Source organism: Protomyctophum bolini (assembly GCF_963924005.1).
Source record: "Protomyctophum bolini genome assembly, chromosome: 18".
NCBI lineage: Eukaryota > Metazoa > Chordata > Actinopteri > Myctophiformes > Myctophidae > Protomyctophum > Protomyctophum bolini.
In genome coordinates, this window is record NC_137879.1 from 14,300,479 (window position 1) to 14,321,004 (window position 20,526).

Consider the following 20,526-nt stretch of genomic DNA (forward strand, 5'->3'; position numbering starts at 1 on the left):
TGTTATTCCACTCATTCTCATCTATGCAAAAGCTTTGTAATACTATTTTCCATGATTTATTTTATTCAGACAGCTTATTTGTTTAATTAAACGCATTTTGAAAGCCTGTTCGTTGTTCCCACGAGTACGACAGAAAGTTTAATTGAGATGAAATGCAAAGTGAAGCGGAACCATCTGGTGAATGAGTGCAACTGTGCAACACCGGAAGACTTGAACCGATGCACCGTTTAAGCCAAGAAGCTAGATTGTTAGCAATTTGGTAGCTGTGAGTTTTTTAATTGCTAGTAATATGTTTCATATTCTTGTCATTTCCCCGCATGTTTTATGAGCACTACGCGACAATGGCAGCAGCGATATGTGACATTTATTTGACTTGATAAACAACACGACTGCTAACGTTAGGCTGTTTAGCAGGCTTGTTTACGTTTTCATAATCGTTCTGGCTGTGATCATTACAGCTGAAGTAGGAGTGATTTCGTTTACAAGCCAAGGTAAAGTGGTGACTGCATGGTGAGAAAGGGCACGTATGGAAACGATTATCCTAAAACTGTCGTGTAAACTAAAGTCATTTTATGGTCTACTCCAGAGTGAGACTAGACTATATTTCCTCAGCACCTGTATATTGACTATTCGTATAAGATCTTTCTGTGTTCATTCATAATATGGCACTGACGATGGTAATGACCGAAACAAACGTCTGTCCTCATAGGCTTATGTCCTATCACTTTTATGCACTTTGGAACATGGTTGAGCATGAGTTATTTATTTTTCTAGTCTGTCTACCGGTAATCGTCCATTCCAAATGCAAGAGGAGTCCTTATACATTGTGTTGTGTTTAGATCACCTTTAGATTAGATATAAGGAATTCGAACAATGTCAAACAACAAGAAATAAAAGCATGTTCTTCAGACATTGAGTATAGAGGAGGATGCAAGCTCATGAATCAAAATCTTTGACAGAAGCTTACAAATTTATGTATGGAAAAAGTAAAAAAAAACAACAACAACCTATCCTTTCTTAACTGCTTTTTCCAGGCTTTTGATAATTATCAAACTTCATTTGGTATAAATGTTTCTTAACTGGGAAATATGTGTTTAAAAATAAATAAAGCCTATGTCTATTTGTTTTAAAGTTCTGGTACATAAAATAATTAGTCTACAGGTTTATCAGGTCTTTATAGTTTACACTAAATGGTTCTATGATGCTGGTAGCCATGCACAACCCAAGAGAAGTGAGCAACAGCACGGACTTGCTGTTGATCAACTCTTAAGTTGATCACTAAGTTCAACAAACCATGTGCAACCCAGATTCGGCACAAACAAAATGTGGAATGCCCTACCAACAGTCCTTAAGACATGCGAATCCCATGACTCTTTCAAAACCGCTCTCAAAGGGCACCTATACGGACGGCTGCAATTCGAAACTGGCCCCATAAAATCTGAAACCCCCACCCACCCCTTTTTCCCCTCACTATTTGTTTTTTCCCCCATTTTTACCTCCTCTGATAATTTTCCTGTTTTTGGCTATATAGAAGTGTATTTGTATGTCTGTAAATGTTACGATGAATTGAACATGGTGGACCCTATTGTAAACAAGTGTAATGCTTATTATGGTGTTGTCCACAGTCAACAGTTTTGTATTGAGTTGTGCTTGAAATGTACTGTAATTCTCCAAACTTAATAAATACTTCAATCAATCATATCAGGCAGAGCTAACTTCTGACTGAACAAGCTGATGAAAAGACAATTGATTGGATCTATTGAAAACCCACTTGCATAAGACTTATTTATTTATGAATCAATCACATACTGCTGCGCACAACACAGTTAATTATTATACTACGGTATTATTAACAATATAGCCCTATCTAGCACTGTCTCATGTCATCACTACACTACTTATGGGCATTGGCCAGCAATTATGGCCGCTATGACCTTTGTATTGGTAAGAATGTGGCGATACTATGCGTACACACTACACAACATCATGATACAGCTCTTGTGATCTAATGCAATTTGTGGAATATTGTCATACTGTGATATATTGGGATTTAAGAAAAGCGAATCAATTATTAGAAAAATGTCGAGTATAAAAAAACAACCATAATTATGCATATATATCACACTGACAAACTAGAGATGTCCCGATACTGTATCTGTACTCTATCGGGCCTTTTTAGTCAAATCGGTATCAGCAAATATGCCAGTCTAACCATCGATCCGACACGGGTTGACACTATGGCAGGTAAATAAAATGTTGGGGCATGTCGAGTTTGCTTTTGAGTTGCCCAAACTGCAAGTGCACATTTGAGTGAGTGAGTCTGCTATTATATTAAGGAGTTAACAACACGGGATAAAATAAGTAATTTTTACATTTTTATTATTATAAATATTATTCTCTGGTATCGGGAACGGTGCCCTGGGCTCGGAGGTCGCTGGGGTGTGGCCAGCGCTGGTCTGCTGCACCTGGCCGGCAGGTTTCGAACCACAGCCTGTTGGCCGGGTGCGGCCTTCCCTCCGGGTGCTGGTTGCGCCTCGTTGATGGCTGCGCCCGGGGTGCCCCTCCGTGGACTTGAGCTGGAAGTGGTTGAGGGTTGAAACACTTAGAAGGTTGGAGACCACTCTCTTCCAGGCCAAGGCATCCATTAGAAATGGATTATATTCGCATCTTTGATGTATTTACAAACTGTATATTAATGGTGTTTACCGTGTTTTATCATTATTACATTGCCTCTTCAGATGTTCCTCGTGGGGCTCACAGGGGGCATATCCTCAGGGAAAAGCACAGTGTCTTCAATGCTGCGAGAACTTGGATGCCCCATTATTGATGCTGATGTGGTGGCCAGGCAAGGTAGGTCCTTTGCTCTCTTTCTACTGTACTGTCTTCTTAAGCAGAAATATGCCAAAAGTCATCTTAAAGAATTAAGATAAATTTGTTAAATGAAGCCAAGTGACAGCAGCACTCAGCACGCTGTCTATCTCTGTATCTCTTTCTGGTTCACGTTTGCTAAATCAATTGAAGTAATAGTCTAGTCTATAAACGGTGGACAAAATTGATTTTCTTGCGAAATTCTCTGAATAGACAGGCTGTGATTTGAACAGTGACATGGGATATTTCACGTCAAAACATATTTGTGTTGGAGCTGTTGCCTGGAGCTCTTTGTTATGCAAGTCCTCTTCAAATCTGAGATTTCTGGGACTGAGAAAGATTAATCTGTTGTTTATTTTCAGAGGAAGTTTAAATTATTTCTCTTGCTCCCAGAATAAAATAAGTAAAGAAAACCACCAACCCTTGAAGGACGTTACTACTGTAGCCCAGTCATTTATTGCATTGACCACATAATCTCCACATCCCAGGTTCAAATCCATTTAGAGACCTCTGTACCATTACTTTCCCATCTCTCTCTCCACTGTATTGTCAAATAAAGCTGAAATGCTGTAAAGTTAAACACTTTATTGCCAATTACTGTATGAGGTTCATACAAGGAACTGTCTATAGTATCTATCTAGTCGTGTGATGACTCATGACGCAACAAAACAACATTCAGAAACTTATTTAGGAATACAGAAAATATCCACAGATGTACAGGACACCCGTTACTGCACTGCATTACATTGCAGAAGAACATACATTCTAACAGTTTAGCCAAGATAAATCAAAATTATGTTAACAACAAAAAATAAAGCAGCACCTTTATGTGAATGAGGACCAAGCCAATGTGGTCAATTGAAGCAATTAGATCCTCACTGCGTAGTGTGTACTATATTGATGGATAAATCAGAGTCCGGTATCCTGCTCACAGAGGCTTTATACCGACTGTCTACTACAGTGCATTTCACTTAAGGCTCTCATTTACAAATAAATAAAATAATAATCATGATTAATAAAGTAAATAAACAAGGGTACAATATTATGCAAAAAAATGGGGATTATAATTTTAGCCATATTCACACAGCCCTTCATCCACATTCACATGCAGTTGAAACTGCCCTGTGTTTTTTCCGTCACTGGGTGGTGGTAGTAAGCTAGGCAAGGTTGCTACTCGCTAGAACTCAATACAGAGGACATTTGCATGGCATTATTATGCACATGACTTATAATAAATGGAAATATTATTTCTACAATTTCCTCCTCACTGTGTGTAACAGTCGTGGAGCCCAACAGTAGAGCCTACTGCCGCATTGTGCAACACTTTGGTTCAGAGATCCTACTGGAGAGTGGAAAGATCGACCGGCAGAAGCTGGGCGAGCTCATCTTCAGCAGTGAGGAGAAGAGGAAGCTGCTCAACTCCATAACCCACCCAGAGATCCACAAAGCCATGCTCAAAGAGATCCTCTTCTACTTCCTCAGAGGTGAGGGGACGACTGGAGCCTGGCTCGGTTAGAGGAGCTTGTTTTATGCAGAAAATATAGTGGGCAGTGGCCTCCACTGTAGAGAAATTCATATACCGAGTAGGTTCTAGGATTGTATTCAGAAAAAGTTCTACATCTATCCATTCTAGACGGGAACCCCTTTTCGTGTTATAAGCACTCTCTATTTTTGAAAAATCGTGAAAATGTGGCGCAAATCTTTGCTTCTGGGGGGTCCCTGGAACAACATATTTTCAGATGGGGGTCGGCGGCCAATTACGTATAATTTTGGGGGTCCTTGACATAAAAATATTTGAGAACAACTGACATAGAAGCAGGGTTTTTCCAAAAAACTGTCATGATTTAGAAGACATTTTTAGAATCTGGTCTCAGGTCTAAAGGTCTCATTGTGTCAGCTGCCATTGCATGAACGTTGATTTGTAAAGTGCACAATAGAACCACCCAATAAACAAATGCAGCTTACTTTGCAGTAGAAATTACTTTTATTTATGCACAATGTAGGTGTCCCCAATATGTATGTTCATAAAGTGACCTGCAGCATATTTGAGTGACAAGTTTCAAGTATGCTTTTGTGTTCTACGTAGTCGTGTGTGCTCGTGTGGTGCTCGTGCTTCTTTGTGTACTGGATGGGGAATGCGTGATACATGACTGTGTTGGACACGCTCTTTCTTACCCCTCTATTCAATTCAAGTTCGAGAGCCAGAATGAAAAGATAGTTTTCTTTCAGCAGAGAGGCAAATAAAACTAGTGGTACTACGAAATGGATTTGGTTTGCAATAATCAGCGTCTCAATCTGCCAAAATCATTATCATTATGTAATTCCAAAAACTGATTACATGATTGCAGTCAGACAAGGATTATTGTTGTTCAACGTCAGTCTGCGCACGCATGCAGGCTGTTTTAATTACTCACAGAGTGTAAATGTCTTGTACAGAGACAGGAAAAAAACATGGTGTCACAGACACTTGTGTAAAAAGACAGTAATTAATGGTGTTTGACAATTGGTGCCCCGCCTCCTCTACCTCCTCAGGGTATCGCTATGTGGTGTTGGATGTGCCCCTGCTCTTTGAAACCAGACGCTTAACACAGTTCCTGAACCACACCGTGGTGGTTTACTGGTAAGATGGCTGGTTGTGTAGATAAACAATAAAAGTAAAAACAGAAATAAAATCTGCAAACTGTCAAAGTGCAGTATAGATTGTATAGAACAATGCAAGTGGGTCAGCAACTGTGGACAATTTCCTGCCCTGGGCAAGACAAGACAATGGTTCACTTTGATCATTATATTTCTGGATTTGTAATCATTCAGATGCATAAACCATAACCTTTTCCCACGGTGCCATGGGCATACATTGGCAAATTCAGAATTGTCATCATGGACGCACTGCGTTGGTGTGTGAAGGCCGAATGGCAACACCACTGTGCTGTGGGATTCAACTTATTTATGCTTGTATTAGTGTAATTAATAATACTAATGATCATTGTACACATTACTTTCATTACTGGCTGTTCAAACTTGAAAGTCCTCATAGTATAATGTACACCTCATGTTCTTTGTTATCTTATTGCGATTAATAACCACTCTTTCACCGCTACCAGGGCACTGCAGAATGTATTCTTTTAACAATGGCGACATGGCGTGGTACCATCAATAACATCAGTTTGTGTGTGTTCCTCCCGCAGTGACCCGGCCACTCAGCTGTCGCGCCTCATGCAGCGGGACGGGCTGAACCAGGAGCAGGCAGAGAGTCGGCTGGCCGCCCAGATGCCGCTCAACGAGAAGCGCGGCCTGGCCAATCACGTCATGGAGAACTCTGGCAGCCGCGAGGACACCCACCGGCAGGTCCTGCGACTGCACACCAAGCTGGAGGACTCCATGGAGTTCCTCCTGGTCCGGGTCATCGCCATGGTGGCGGCTGCCGGCCTGGGCGGAGTGCTCCTGTACTCTGCTAAGATTCTGGTGGCTTAGCAGCAGCACGGGCCAGGCTGATGAAACATTAAGGGGGCCATGGGGGCAATATTTAGGTGCAGGGAGGGGTGCTGTATGAGGAGGGGGTGCCAGGGGCCCTGAAATTAAGTTAGCATAGTGTCAATATATTTTCTTATCCAAATGTCAGTCATTTAAGGCCCACATCGCCAATCTTAACCTAACCTCCTCCTCACAAAAGGATTATAGGATTCAGGTTAGAAATGGGCAAGGTGGTCTTTTAATAAACACAAAACATCTGTTTTGGTCAAAAAGTATAACTTTACAGGCAGCATCTGCCCCCTCCCCGCTCCAATGAACTGCACTGAAAAGTGTGACTTCATGCCTCCTGAAACTAAAGCTAAGAGAGAGAGTACCTAACACAATGTTTCATGAAGAAATATGGGTTCATTAATCCACAAGTGGTGGTGCAACTAATTTCTAACGTAATTGTAATTACTGTACAGTGTACACTAACTACTACTTATTCTGAGACTTAATGATTTACCCTTTTGGTCTACATTTTATCCACAAGAAGCTACCTTTTAGCAAGCTATTCATACCAAATAAAAAGTTACCTGTGCCATGCCCACCACCCCCTGTCGCCCCAAACCCTGCCCAGTGAACCAGCTGTACCTCGTCCACCACCTGTCACCCCAGTGAATTGGCCTCAACTGAAGAAACAGGCGAGCTGCATTGTGTCGAATATTACTCTCTTTATTAATTATGAAACATAACTCAGGTAACATTTAGTTCCCCCCCCCCCCCCAAGTTAACAACATGCCCTCATTGTCAATGAGGGCATGTGAAAACGTTCTCTTCCATTGCCATTCCAGCAAGTTATGCTAATTATTTTGCTAGAAACATTCTGGCATTGTAGTAAAAACATGGCTTTAGTGGTGGAATGTCCTCTTTTAACTCTTAATTTAAGGATTTGAGATTGTTAACATATAACTTGCACTGACAAGAAAATGCAGTTTAGTGACTGAGATGTTTTTTTCACCCTTTTTCTGTAGGCATCATGAAAAGAATGAAGATAGAATCTTACACTCCACTAGACTCCTTCTAGAGCGTTGCAGTCCCGCCCCCTTTCATGATGACGACGACAGGCCCGGAAGAGAATTCCTCATTCATTTTTCCCATAGACATTTCAAAAAGTATTTATTTAAAGCCTTTTAAGCCTCTGTCAAAGCCAACTCTTGTTGTGACAAATCATGACGACTAAACAACGCTTTGGGCCAATCAAATAATTATGAAGAAGAAAAAATGGGTAGGGTACAATTATTTGATCGGCCCAAAACAGTTTATTGTCATGATTTGTTACAACAAGAGTTGGCACACAAACGTTGGCACACAAACGTCTATGGGGGAAAATGAATGGGGAATTCTCTTCCGGGCCTGTCGTCATGAAAGGAGGCGGGACTGCAACGCTCTATAATGGGCAGATAAATAGCACTGCAATGTGCCCCAGACTTAACAGGTGGAGAAAAGACATTCTACTTCATTATTTCAGTCCCACATTTATACAGTATATTATGTTACGGCTTGTAGCTAAAAACGGTTTCATTCTAGAAATGGCAAAGGGTCAGGTGAAAGGATATACATTCATTGAATCTACCCAAGTCCAGAAATGACCATAGCTTTATTCACTTAGTTCACTTTATTCACTTAGTCTTGAGCATTGTTTTTATACATTGCTCAAGACTCTAGTACAAATCAACAAATGTAGACACATCTATGTCATGATTTTAGATTTTTCATTTGATCATTACTACTAAAATATGGTTGATGTGAAGTTGTGACCTCAATGTTTCGCAGAAGCATATTGTATGGATCCCTAGAATTAATAAGGATGTGAGAAGATGTGTTTGACAATCTCCTTTTCACATCAAGAAATGTGAATGTACACTTTCTAGCGAATGGTTAACTGAATTAACAAGCAGACTTTGTATTTACCACTGTGTCTTTTCTTACACTTTAAGCTGTCTGTAAATATGAAGTTCACCATTTATTTTATTTTTTTTGTTTATGAAAGGATGCATAATACTCACTAATCACATTTGTTAGATGAGCTGCTGTTAATTTCTCAGACATGAATGTAAGTTATCATTATCACAATGCTGATTTCAAGTAAACAATGTTATGTCACAGCAGCCACATTTGGTTTTTTTTAGGTTTGTAATGAAAAGTTATTTTTATCTCCCACTCAGTTTCAAAGGATCTGTGCATGCAAAAGATCTATTTCAATGTATGTGGATTTGAGACACATAGCATTTTCTCTTCATTAGGCCTACTAATGTGATACATCTCATTTAGGCTCAATCGGACCTATGTATACCAGTATACCAATTGTTTTATTTCAAGGAAAAGATTTGTTGTCCTAATGTTGTCACTTTGAGAACCACTGGTGTATACAACAGTACAACACAACAGGCATATTCTTGACTGAAAATAGTTACAGCAGGTCACAAATGTGGAGCTCTAGCCCTTTCTTCTCTTTAGGCCATCCATCTGCCTCTTCAGTCTGTGTGGGAGCCTGTCTGGCTGGGAGGGATGGGTGACATCACCCTGGCACTGTCGTGCCCCCTCGCCTTGGCGCTGTGTAGGCAAGGCAAGCCTGCATGGGTAACTTGGCTCAGTGTGGGGTCTGCGCTGGTCCAAGCTTCGCTTTTATCAAGGGACTGCAGAATTAATGCTGAGTGACTGTGGCTGGGGGGAGGCAGCGAACTGACAACGCCTGGCCACACTTGCACACAAATGCATATAATACACACTTTCATACACAAAATGCACTTAACACGTACAGAAATACACAGGCAATACACACTAGTATCAAATGCATTTCACACAAACACTACAACAAATTTCTTCAGAGCTGTCCATCAGTCATGGTCATGATAAGGCACACAATTTATTCTTAGATTGTTATTTTTTCTTCTTTTTGCTCTGTTCATCTGACCATCCAGAGGGCAATGTACTTTACTGGGCAGACAGCTGTTAAGAGGAGATTTCCACTGTCCCTTTCTCGGTCAGCTTGAGACACAGAAAAGGACCTGATGTAGAACATGGAGGGAGCAGCACTATATCTGTACCAGTTAGTGCAAAGGCTTCAGGCAGAGATGAGTGGCAAAACCTCAGTCAGAATTTAAATTGGTTCCATTCAGAAGGTGTCGAGCCACCAAGGTCAGACGTAGATCTCACGTCTTGCTTTGGCATAATTGGGACACTTGGGCTGTATATTGACAAAAAAACAAACAAATCGGATACGATTTCAATATATTGTGATATTGCAATACTGTAAGCAGGCAATACTGTTTATTGTGATTTTATTAATCACATTTTATGAAAACTGTCATAGTGAGCACATGATCTGAGTTAAAAAAAAACATTTTGTATATCACAGTACCTGTGTAACATACAACATAGAGCAAATTTTCATTTAATATGTTCAAATTAATTACCCATATCAGTAAAATAATAAGCATATTCTTTTAAAATGATTAATTTACTACTACTTCCTTTTTTAAATAAATAAAACATTGTTTTGAGAATCAATATGTATCACAAAACATAATAGGCATATCGTGATACTGTAGTGTAGTGCATTGATATTTTCTCACACTTGAAACCTGCCATTTTGGGGTAAGCAAAGCAAATAATTGACTCTTGGCAGGGGGTGAAGAGTTCTATAATGACACCATGATGTTCAGAGAGTTGCCCTTCGGCGGCACAGTGCATCGACATTTGGAATCTTCTGTCTGAGTGATTTTTCATAATCCACGTACTCCCACCTACTGCTGTCAGGGAAGATACAAACGTTGGCAACGGCAAACAAACTCAACTGAAATCTGATTCAGCAATATGATTAAAAACATTTAATTATTATTTAGCGGGGTCGTTTTGGAATCCAAAGGTTCCAGGTTCGATTCCCGGCTCCTCCTGGCAAAGTGTCGCAGTGTCCTTGAGCTGCTCCCGATGAGTAGGTTGGTGCCTTGCTTTCCTCCACCATCTCCATCAGAGTGTGAATGGGTGAAAGTGAAGTACATAAAGTAAAGCACTTTGGAGAAGAGCGGTGTATAAATGTCTATCATTTACCACTTTTTATAGGATCTGAAGAAAAGCCCAGTGTTAACCCATTGAGACCTGGAACGCATCTGTGTCACCTTTATAGCTCTTAACCACTTTAACCAATTATTTTTTATTTAAACTTTAACTTTAATTTTTGAAAAACATCCGTGAATATATGTGCCGCAAATCTTTGAATTTTATATTCTTTCACAGCAAACGTTTTTAACTCAAATCTTTGCTTCTGGGGTGAAGAAGGTCCCTGCAGGTCAGGAACAACATATTTTGAGATGGGGGTCGGCGGATCATTTTTACATATAATTTTGGGGGTCCTTGACATGAAGCACCAGTGTCAGGATTTAGAAGACATCTTGTAGAATCGGCAGCCTCAGACCTAAATGTCTTAACCCATTTAGACGTGAAAACGATTCTACAAAATGTCTTCTAAATCATGACAGTTTTCTGAAAAACCCTATGTTTCTATGTCAGTGGTTCTCAAACATTTTCATGTCAAGGAACCCCAAAAATGAATTGGCCACCGACCCCCATCTGAAAATATGTTGTTCCAGGGACCCCCGGCCCAGAAGCATAGATTTGAGTTAAAAACGTAATAAGGCAGACGCTCTATTCTGTGATGTAGGTTATTGGCAGACACTCCCTGCTTCACGCCCCCCCCCCCCCCCCCCCCCCACACACACACACACCTGCTGACGAGTGATTGTCTGACTCAAACTCCTTCGTGTTTGTTAGTAAAACAAATAAACAAGTTAAAACGTACCAACTTCCACCTCATGGAAGATGAGGAGAGTTTTCAGTGTTGTCAGGGAGTGGAAACTGCCCAGAGACATGACGGTGACAGCAGGAGGAGAAGTTTAATTATCGTCCTTGGAAAAAAAGGGAGTCCATTCCCCAAGAGACCAGGTTAGCTTACCTAGCTACTACCTACAGTTAATTAGCATTAGCATTCATGGTTAATAGAGGTGAATTGTTTGTTTGTGTGTATGTCATGTCACTTATATTTACAAAAAGTAAAATTAAAGAACTAGTCAGGATATAAAGCATTGTTTGTGTGCTGTGCCTGTGAATAATATTGTTTGTTTGCTGTTAGGCAGAAATATCATATTCATATCCCCCATTTAGGCCTGAAATTTAAAAGTTAAAAAAAAAAAAGAATCTGAAAAACCTGATGTTTCTATATCAGTGGTTCTCAATATTTCATGTCAAGGACCCCAAAAATTATATGTAATATGCCACGACCCCCATTGAAAATATGTTGTTCCAGGGACCCCCCAGAAGCAAAGATTTGAACTGAAACTCTGAAAGAATATATATTCTAAGATTTGAGGCAAATTTTCACTATTTTTTTCAAAAATAGCAGACCTACAAGTTTATAGCGCGATATGAGCTTGTAGATCTTTCAATAGCTAAAGTATTTATAACATAATGTTTAAAACATCAAAAGGGATTCCCGCCCCAAAATGGCTTAATACCCTATACTTCTTCATACAAGACTGTCACACTAAAGTATGAGAATAGGCATTTCTACATGTGCAAATTCAACTATAATTATTATTATAAGTCAATGTCAAACAATTTACAGTAATAAAACCATACAATGTAAAAAGAAATACTCTACTATAGTATATTCATGAAAAAAATTTCATGTTTTTGTTGATGTAAAGTGTCCTTGTTTTTTTAAGGTGCTATATAAATTCAAGTTATTATTATTTATGATTTATGAACCCCTAATGGCTCCTGATGTGCAGGTTGGTGCCGTGCACGGTTTCCGCCGCCATCTGTGTATGTGTGAATGGGTGAATGTAATGCACAATCTATGTAAGGCGCCTTGGATAAAGGCGCTATATAAATGCACCATTTACCATTCATGTCCGCTCTCCTATATAGCTGTGAATGCTGGACCCTGAAGCCTGCTCTACCGTCCCTGGCCCCACTGTGCTACACCAGAATGCTACGTGCAGTGCTAAACATCAACCAGGATGAACACGTTACCAACATGCATCTGTATGGAGTGATACCGAGGGTGGGTGAGAGAAGATGGCCTCCAGGAGGAGGAGAATGAGGCTGGTCGGTGCCATTGACACTGGGATTAAATGGTAAACGGTGCCATTTATATAGCGCCTTTATCCAAGGCGCTTTACATATGCATTACATTCACACACACACATTCATACACTGATTGCGGCGGAAGCCATGCAAGGTACCAACCTGCACATCGGGAGCAATTTTGCCCAAGGACCTGCTCTACCTCCTGAGCCACAGTCGCCACAGTCGGGATGTATGGAGGATGGAGAGGACTGGAGACCCCGCTGGAGGGCTCATCTGAGGACCAACTAAAAGAGGACTGCTCTATCTCTCTCTATCCATTGGTGGGTTCCAAACTTTGACCCTGCTGGCCGCCATCCCTTCTTCTACAACTGAAGTAGAAGACAGCTCAAGGTACGAACCCTTTTCCCCATCTTTGCTGCTGCTGCTTGTGTTGTAAGCAAATTAAGCTGTGTGTACACTTCAAGCTGTTGCTGTCATTTTAGGACGCAATGATTGGGTGGAAATTAATGAAACATGTTCAGTCAGTGACTGTTTGTGTCTCTGGGATTGGGTGGATGCTGCAGTCTGTGTTGTGTCTGCTCTGGGATTGGGTGGATGCTGCAGTCTGTGTTGTGTCTGCTCTGGGATTGGGTGGATGCTGCAGTCTGTGTTGTGTCTGCTCTGGGATTGGGTGGATGCTGCAGTCTGTGTTGTGTTGTGTTTGCCACTGAACAAACTGAGTTGTTGTAACAGAGAATAGTATTATCATGTGGATCTTGGCCACTTCAATTAGCCTTTTAAGTTCAAGCTAGAGGTTTTGGGCTTTCACATGACGACAGCCATCATTTAAAAATGAAGACTGATGTTCATCTAGATCATAGATAGTTAGTGTTACTAAGTGCGCGGCTGCTGTGTTGTGGGTGTGTTGAAGATTGTGTGTTGTGACGGCTATTGTTTAATGACTGGCTTGACGGCAAAACTTATCTCTATGTACTGGTCAATTCCTCATGGCCCGCCGTGGCCATATTTATTTATTTATTTATTTATTTTCTTGCTTTCGCTCTCGCTCTCTCTCTGGTTGGTTCATATGACGCTGGCTTGTGTCAACACCTCTGTCAATGTAGGCCTTTTCTTAAGTCCTGCCAAGCATGTAGCCTCATCCTTCTCTCTCTCTCTCTCTCTCTGCATGTATCCTCATCCTTCTCTCTCTCTCTCTCTCTCTCTCTGTGAGAGAGGGACACTTCCTTTGTCTTGTATGTGTAGGACACGTTAGTGATGCGTGAGTTCATACATGTCCAAGCACCCAATTATGTGTGACAATTAATCATAAACTTATATTTGTAATCGTTACAGCCCTACCATTTGGTGTAAGAGCGTGTGTCCTTATTATGGAGAGAAAGTGTGGGTACCTGAGGAATAAAAAATAACATACAAAACATAGCGGCAATACAAAATGCCATCCTACAATATTTAATACAATTAAGTTTCAAAATACATTTTAAACCCATGTCCTGCTTTCCTTTAAATATGCTTTATTTAAATTATTCATGGCACTCATATTACATTGAGTTTGGCAGTACAGTAGTAAGGAATTGCAATACACACACAGAGTGTTGGTATCAGTTTTTCTGTCTTGAGTCCAGGGTTCTCTGTCTTTTCAGTTCAGTTACTATTTGTATGAAGACCACCTCTCCAGAGATGGCCCTCCTGATCACTCCTGGTGTTCCAGATCTTATTGACCACAGTGCAAACCACAGCCCAATAAAAGTCTTGTTCCATAGCAGACATGTTTTTCGTCAAAGACTCCATACAATACTGCATTATAAGTATAACGTTAATGTTAAAAACCGATCTGTGGCATTTTCCCCCATACATCTCTAGACCTCTGACAGTCCGCAGGTTCTCTATGGTTTCATCTGGGTTACAGTTTGCATCCGGGCATTTAACAGTTTTTACAGTTTTTACAAAACAACTCCAAAACAACTCCATTTGACCACCTCCCTTACTCCCTTAATGACATCCCTCTTTTTTATGGATATACTTTTACTACCAATGTTCTTTAAACATACCTGTTTAGGCTGTTTTTGTTTTTCATCAAGATTTCTTTTTTTTGCTAACTTATATATATTGCCATTATAAGCTCATTTACAGGCAATTTGTTTAATTTTATGAGACATGTTAAATTTTCTCTCGGTTCATAATTTAGTTTTTCAGTGTGAAAGCAAAATAAGTGACATTACACTTTAACCCATTTTGTTATACGTTAGCTATTGAAAAATAGCAGATCTACAAGCTCATAGCTTGTAGAACTTGTAGGTCTGCTATTTTTGAAAAATCGTAAAAATGCGGCACAAATCTTTGAATAGGTATATCTTTCAGAAAAAAAAAATTATTTCGACGTCAGGCCTGAATGGGTTAAATAATGTTCAAATTAAAGGAAATGTAATGCTTGTTAAAATGAAAAATACATACATTTAATTAGTTAAAGAATGCTACATCTTTCTCTTTTGCTTCCTCAAGTAGGTGGTTAGTCAGATCACAAATAATGCTGAATTGGTAAGCTTACATCATTTTTGTATCAATATGCAGGATCATCATTCACATGGAAGGCATGTTCAAATATCTAACTCATTAAGCCAAATAAATTGTACGCTAATACACCAGAATTAGATCAGTACAAAAGTAAACAAACTAAACACATAGAGAACAGTTTACTTGTTTCTGCATGTGCTCCCATTTGTAATGCCTATGCATACGTGTTTGTGTGTGTGAAAGAGAGAGAGAGAGAGAGGCAGTGTGGAGTTGATTGTGAGCCACACTACCATGGGGAAGAAGCTGGTCAAATGGCATGAGGTTTTGGTCTTGATCGACCAGAATCTCTTGCTGGATGGAAGTCTTCAGAAGAGGCGGTGTCCAGGGTGTGAAGGGTCTATGATAATGTTTCTGGCTCGCTTCCTGGTCCTGGACTGGTGAAGGTCCTGGAGAAGCAGAACGTTACCAGTGATGATGACCCTCTTGGCTAACCGAATGGTCCACTGCAATCTGCATTTGTTCTTGGCGGTGGAAGTGAACCACACGGTGAGGGATGAGCACGTGGAGGACCCCTTCTTTTGGGGACTTTGGGTGCTGCACATGCACCTTTGCCTCCGATGCTGAAACTGTTAAAGGCTTTTGTTTTGAAGGTATTGGGCAATTGGGTGTGCACAGGTGAATTGATTTAACTGTCATCAGACAGGCACTCATTTAGATTTCAGTTTGGCACTGGGAAGGTGCACAAGTTTTTACCAGGGTGACAGGGTCAAAGCAAACTAGCAAAGCAGTTATTTCCATCATGTTTGCCATACTTGTCTGTGAAGGAAATGGAATAAAATATCACCAAGAGTTGTTTCGACATCGACTCATTTATCCCTGCGTAAGATCCACTATACCCGGTGCCTCAGTGGCCCTTTGAGTTTTATTGTTGTTGACAAATAGCCACTACAATTATGTATGTAGCCCAGTGGTTATTTCATGCCCTTAGCCCTATATTCTTATATTTTAATACATAATACAAGTCATTCTAAAAAAAAAAAATAGATCTCTAAATAAATAGGTTTTAGTACACTTGTGTGAAAAACGATGCATGCCGTTCATAGCAGTTAAAGTGCATGATTCTTGTATTCTGTTTTGTTTGAGTGAGTTATAAGAAGTCTTAAGTGAGTGGTAATGTAACATGTGTTTGGACTGAGTGAAGAAAGCAAGTTAGTTTCTCAACAAGAGGAGACTTTGGCTCATTCTAGGAGACTGTGTTTTGGAGTGTGTTTCTGACGAGGATTCGTCAGGAACTGTTCTACAGATCTGACAAAGAACTGCGAGTAGGACTTTTGCTCATCAACAAGGACTGAGGAGTAAATCATCATCACCCCACCATCACCACGATCAGGCCTGCACCTTTTCGTTTGTGTGTATGAGTGTGGGCCCACTGTGTGTTTAATGTATCAGGGTTTTGTATTTTGTATCGCTATTTAGGAATAGTAATCTGATTTTGGTTACCTCCAAAAAACCTGGAAGGACCTAATGATGGCCATGTAGAACTGCACCATAATGTTCTGCAGCAGGTTTACTTTCTTCAGCTGACGGAGTAAGAATAGTCATGACATTCTCCTCCCACCTGAGGATCTGAGATTGTATTGTCCCGACTCTCCCCTGCACAATGCTAATTCCATTCAACAGCCGTACTGGGTACAAGAATGTGGTATACTTTCATGCTGGCATGAAGTGTCATATTATAGTGAGGACAGGCCGCTTACAGTGCCTGCATGGTCCATTGTCAAGTGGCATCCGTGAGACCACGGTGAGGTGAAGAGACAGGCATCATGCCAGCGGAGCATCCCCAGCTGTGTGAGTCAACCTGTCCCCACATGTTAGCTTAGCTCCGTCAGTGCTACAAGGGGAAGAAAGGCTTTAGTTGTGAGTCAGTGACGCACCCTGGACAGATCCCAGATCAGGCATGACCATGGGAGTGAGAGTGGTCGTGGGGGTTGGGGTATGTTGTCATGTTCTCCACAGCCACTGTGCCTTGCGTGTGAGGTCAGCACGAGGGCCTTGGAGGAAGTGAGATAGTGAGTGAAAGCATGAAGCGTATACATGTGTGTGTATGGGATGGAGAACGTGGGAGGGATGTTATGTGCGGATGGTGTACCAACATGTAGTTATGTGCATTGAAGTGTGTACATGTTCAAAGCCGATGGGTGATTCTATCTCTGCGTGTCTGTCCATGCACATGTTTATCTATTCTACCCCCTTGTGAGTGACACAGGGGGAGACTGGAGGAATGCTTGTACTATCGAGGAAATCACTTTTTCTCAAATGTACATATCCTATTGTTTGATTGATTGAACATTTGATTTCACAGTATGCAGAATGGGTTTCAAATGAAAGCACAAGTCATTGCAAAAGCTGTTACTTTGTGGACGATCCATTATTAAGAATTACACTTGTTTACAACAGGGTACATGTGCCATTTTCAATTTATCAGAACATTTAGAGGCGTACAAATACAGTATACACTTCTATTAAAAAAAATATAAAGAATGTAAAAAGGTGGAAAACATGTATGGGGAGAGGAGCTCAGACTTAATTTACAAGGGCCAGTTTCGTAGGTGCTCTTTGAGAGCGGTTTAGAAGGAGTCAAGGGATCCACATGTCTTAATGGTTTGTTGAACTCCCTTTGGTGTTGTGAGTGTTGACTGTGGACTTTGTTGACATTAAGGAAGTATTTAGACGGGTACATGAGTATCTTTGTGGTGTAGTGAATCTTGTAGACCAGACCCATTGCAAGATGGAGACCAGACCCATTTGTACTCTGTCGTCAACACTAAGCCATTCCAGCCTATCACAATGGGCAGGGGTGAGTTGGGTTCAGGGAGGGGGGTGGACAGTGTTCCATTTACCTCCACCATCTGTTCTCTCCCCTCCAGGTAGGATTGCATCCAGCTCACTGATGTGCTATCAAAATCAATTGCTTTTAGCTTATTAATCAGTATGGAGTGGTTTCCGTTGTTGAAAGCCTTTTGGAGATCCAGCTTGACCATGCCGCAGTATTTGCCAGCATCCACCTCATGTTTGATGTGGTCGCTCAAATAGAGGAGGCATGTGTCAGCCTGATTGGAATTCGTACATCTGGAATGCATACCCCAGTAACCCCACCCTAGTATACAATTGTAATACCCGTTATATCCGTTGTCATACTGTACATTACTTAGCCATTTGACTAAGTAATCAAATGGCAGGTGTGGGGAATTCTGTAGGTGTAGGCTGGGGTTGCCATGGCAATACATTTCAGGGAGAGCCTGGCATTTAGGCTTGTTAGTCCCACTGGCAGAGCCTGACCAGAGCCTTTTCTGGCGGTTCTGGACAACCGTTTATCCGACTGACTCAAGGCCGGGCACTGCACTCTGTGTGGTGGTGTGGAACACTTACACACGCATGTACAGTACACACAGAGACGTGGTGCATTTATTGTAAGATGTGCCACCCAAAAGTATTGCAACTAACACCCCCTTGTCAATCCACATATATGTTCACACTGCAGTAATCATTCTGACGTCTTTGCAGACATTGTGACTAACAACTCATCATAAATGAGGAGTTCAGAGATATGTTCTGTCAGAACTGTCTAGTATTTATCATTATACCCTGAAAGGCTTTTTCTTTCTTTCTACCAACACCATCAATTCACTGCATGGCAATTGTGCCCCAAGAAAGAAGCTATAGGGCAGTTTAATGTTACGTTTGTTAACGTTAACGTGTTAACGTTTAATGCAATCAAATACAACTTTTCTGATTGGATGTATGGGCTGTCAAGGCCAGAAAGTAGTTTTTTTGCCACTCGGTAGGCGTTCCCGCATAACTTCCGGGTTTGATGATGATGTCACACGCATACCCTCTATTTAACACTTTTAACAAAACAAAAAAATCCCTTGGCTCAAACACTTATAGCTCACACAGCAGGTGTGTAGTAACACTAGTCAGGTGTGTATGTGACTGCTTAAATATGCCGACATCACCCACACTACAATAACATGCATAGCATTTCTTCACAAATAAACAACATGCTCAGAACAGAATACATAACATACTGTGCAGTGCCAGTATCGAGTATGAGTATGTTAGTATGATCGATTTATGTTCGAATTTTGGCTCACTGAAAGAAAACTACAAGCAATGGCTGCCAAGTGGGGTCAAACCATGAGTTCACCGATGTGGAACTCTAAGCTTCTCGTGTTGGATTTCACATGCTTCAAAGCTGTCATAGAACTGAATGGGGAAACTGACGGTTCTTATGTTATGTTATGTGGCTTGGTCCTACAGTATATGTTCCCAGGGTCCTATCAGAGCTGGGGAATATAGGAACCGTGGAACATACTATATAGGCTTGACCTCACCGGGAGCGCTGTCTCAACACGTCAGTTGCTGTAAGTCCAAAATCTGACTTAGCTTTTCAGTTGGGTTGAGCTCTGGTGACGGTGAAGTGCATTGCATATGATTCACATCATTTTCATACTCATCAAACCTTTCAGTGACCCCCTCATGCCCTGTGGATGGCGGCATTGTCATTCCGGAAGAGACCACATCCATCATGATAGAAATGTTTCATCATGCTGTGGATAAAGGTTATCACTCAGAAATGCTGTCCCTTCCTCCTAAGGGAGCAAGTGGAACCAACCCATGCCAAGAGAATGCACCTCCCACATAACCCCTCGCTGTAGGGGTCAAGCATTCAGGCCTGGACTTTTTTTGTGTGTACGAAACCACTTAATACGAAATATGATGAAGGAAGACTCATCACACCATGTGTCACATTTTCGCTCATCGATCTCAGAGGCACTGGACTAGTGCCTATATATTTATCTTCACCACTGGACTGTCAAATCTGAATCTGAATTTGACTATAGCTGTTGGTGGACTGTTGGTTCTTCCTCAGTCTGATAACGTCCTGCAGTGGCATTCTCAGTCAGCTCTTCTGTTTTTTCATGCGTCGCACTAATGCATGAGGATCAACTCAGGCTCCTCCAATGTGCACTTTAGACCACAATTTCCAACACTCTTTACGTCTTATGCCTTTCGCTTATCTACTGTAAAGATCTATACATCACTAGTTGCCGTTTCCAGTATTTGACTGAGGCATCTGCCATACAATAATGAAGGCTCTTTCATAGACTACTTACTTTGCATGTAAAATTGAGGTAAACTGGGCTTTGCTCAGCCTTTTTATACATGCCACCCAGGGCATGATATGTTAACCACTTAAGCTCTCTATTCTTAGTAAGACTGACCTAAGTTACAGCTGTACTTGGACAGCTTTTTTCTGTCTACACCAAATCTCTTTGCCCTAAAATAGCAGATCTACAAGCTCACAACGACGCCTTGTGAGCTTGTCTGCTTTTGGTAGTTCCCCCAGAATAGGCATGCTGGGGTTCAAGTGGACCAAGTGGTTATTGCTTAGTTGTTTCACACAGAATACACAGTACACTCGAATGGAAGCATATCAGTATTCATCATATTTCTCCACTAATTTATTCAGGTTTGTCCTTTAAT

At 41.0% G+C, this 20,526-nt stretch overlaps 1 protein-coding gene across 1 annotated transcript; it reads left to right on the top strand.

Annotated features, from left to right (window-relative positions):
• Nucleotides 1–239: 239 nt before the first annotated feature.
• Nucleotides 240–8,516, top strand: dcakd (dephospho-CoA kinase domain containing). Its single transcript, XM_080789971.1, has 5 exons — nucleotides 240–491; nucleotides 2,739–2,850; nucleotides 4,149–4,352; nucleotides 5,401–5,488; nucleotides 6,054–8,516. Exons 2-5 carry the CDS (start codon nucleotides 2,739–2,741, stop codon nucleotides 6,337–6,339), a joined length of 690 nt encoding a protein of 229 aa, XP_080646097.1. The 5' UTR covers nucleotides 240–491; the 3' UTR covers nucleotides 6,340–8,516.
• Nucleotides 8,517–20,526: the final 12,010 nt, after the last annotated feature.

Excerpts from the sequence above, each read along its gene's own strand:
- dcakd (XM_080789971.1), top strand. The coding sequence starts at position 2,739 with ATGTTCCTCGTGGGGCTCACAGGGGGCATATCCTCAGGGAAAAGCACA. Across the intron at positions 2,851-4,148 it reads TGATGTGGTGGCCAGGCAAG|TCGTGGAGCCCAACAGTAGA; the intron begins GTAGGTCCTTTG and ends TGTGTGTAACAG. Across the intron at positions 4,353-5,400 it reads CCTCTTCTACTTCCTCAGAG|GGTATCGCTATGTGGTGTTG; the intron begins GTGAGGGGACGA and ends CTACCTCCTCAG.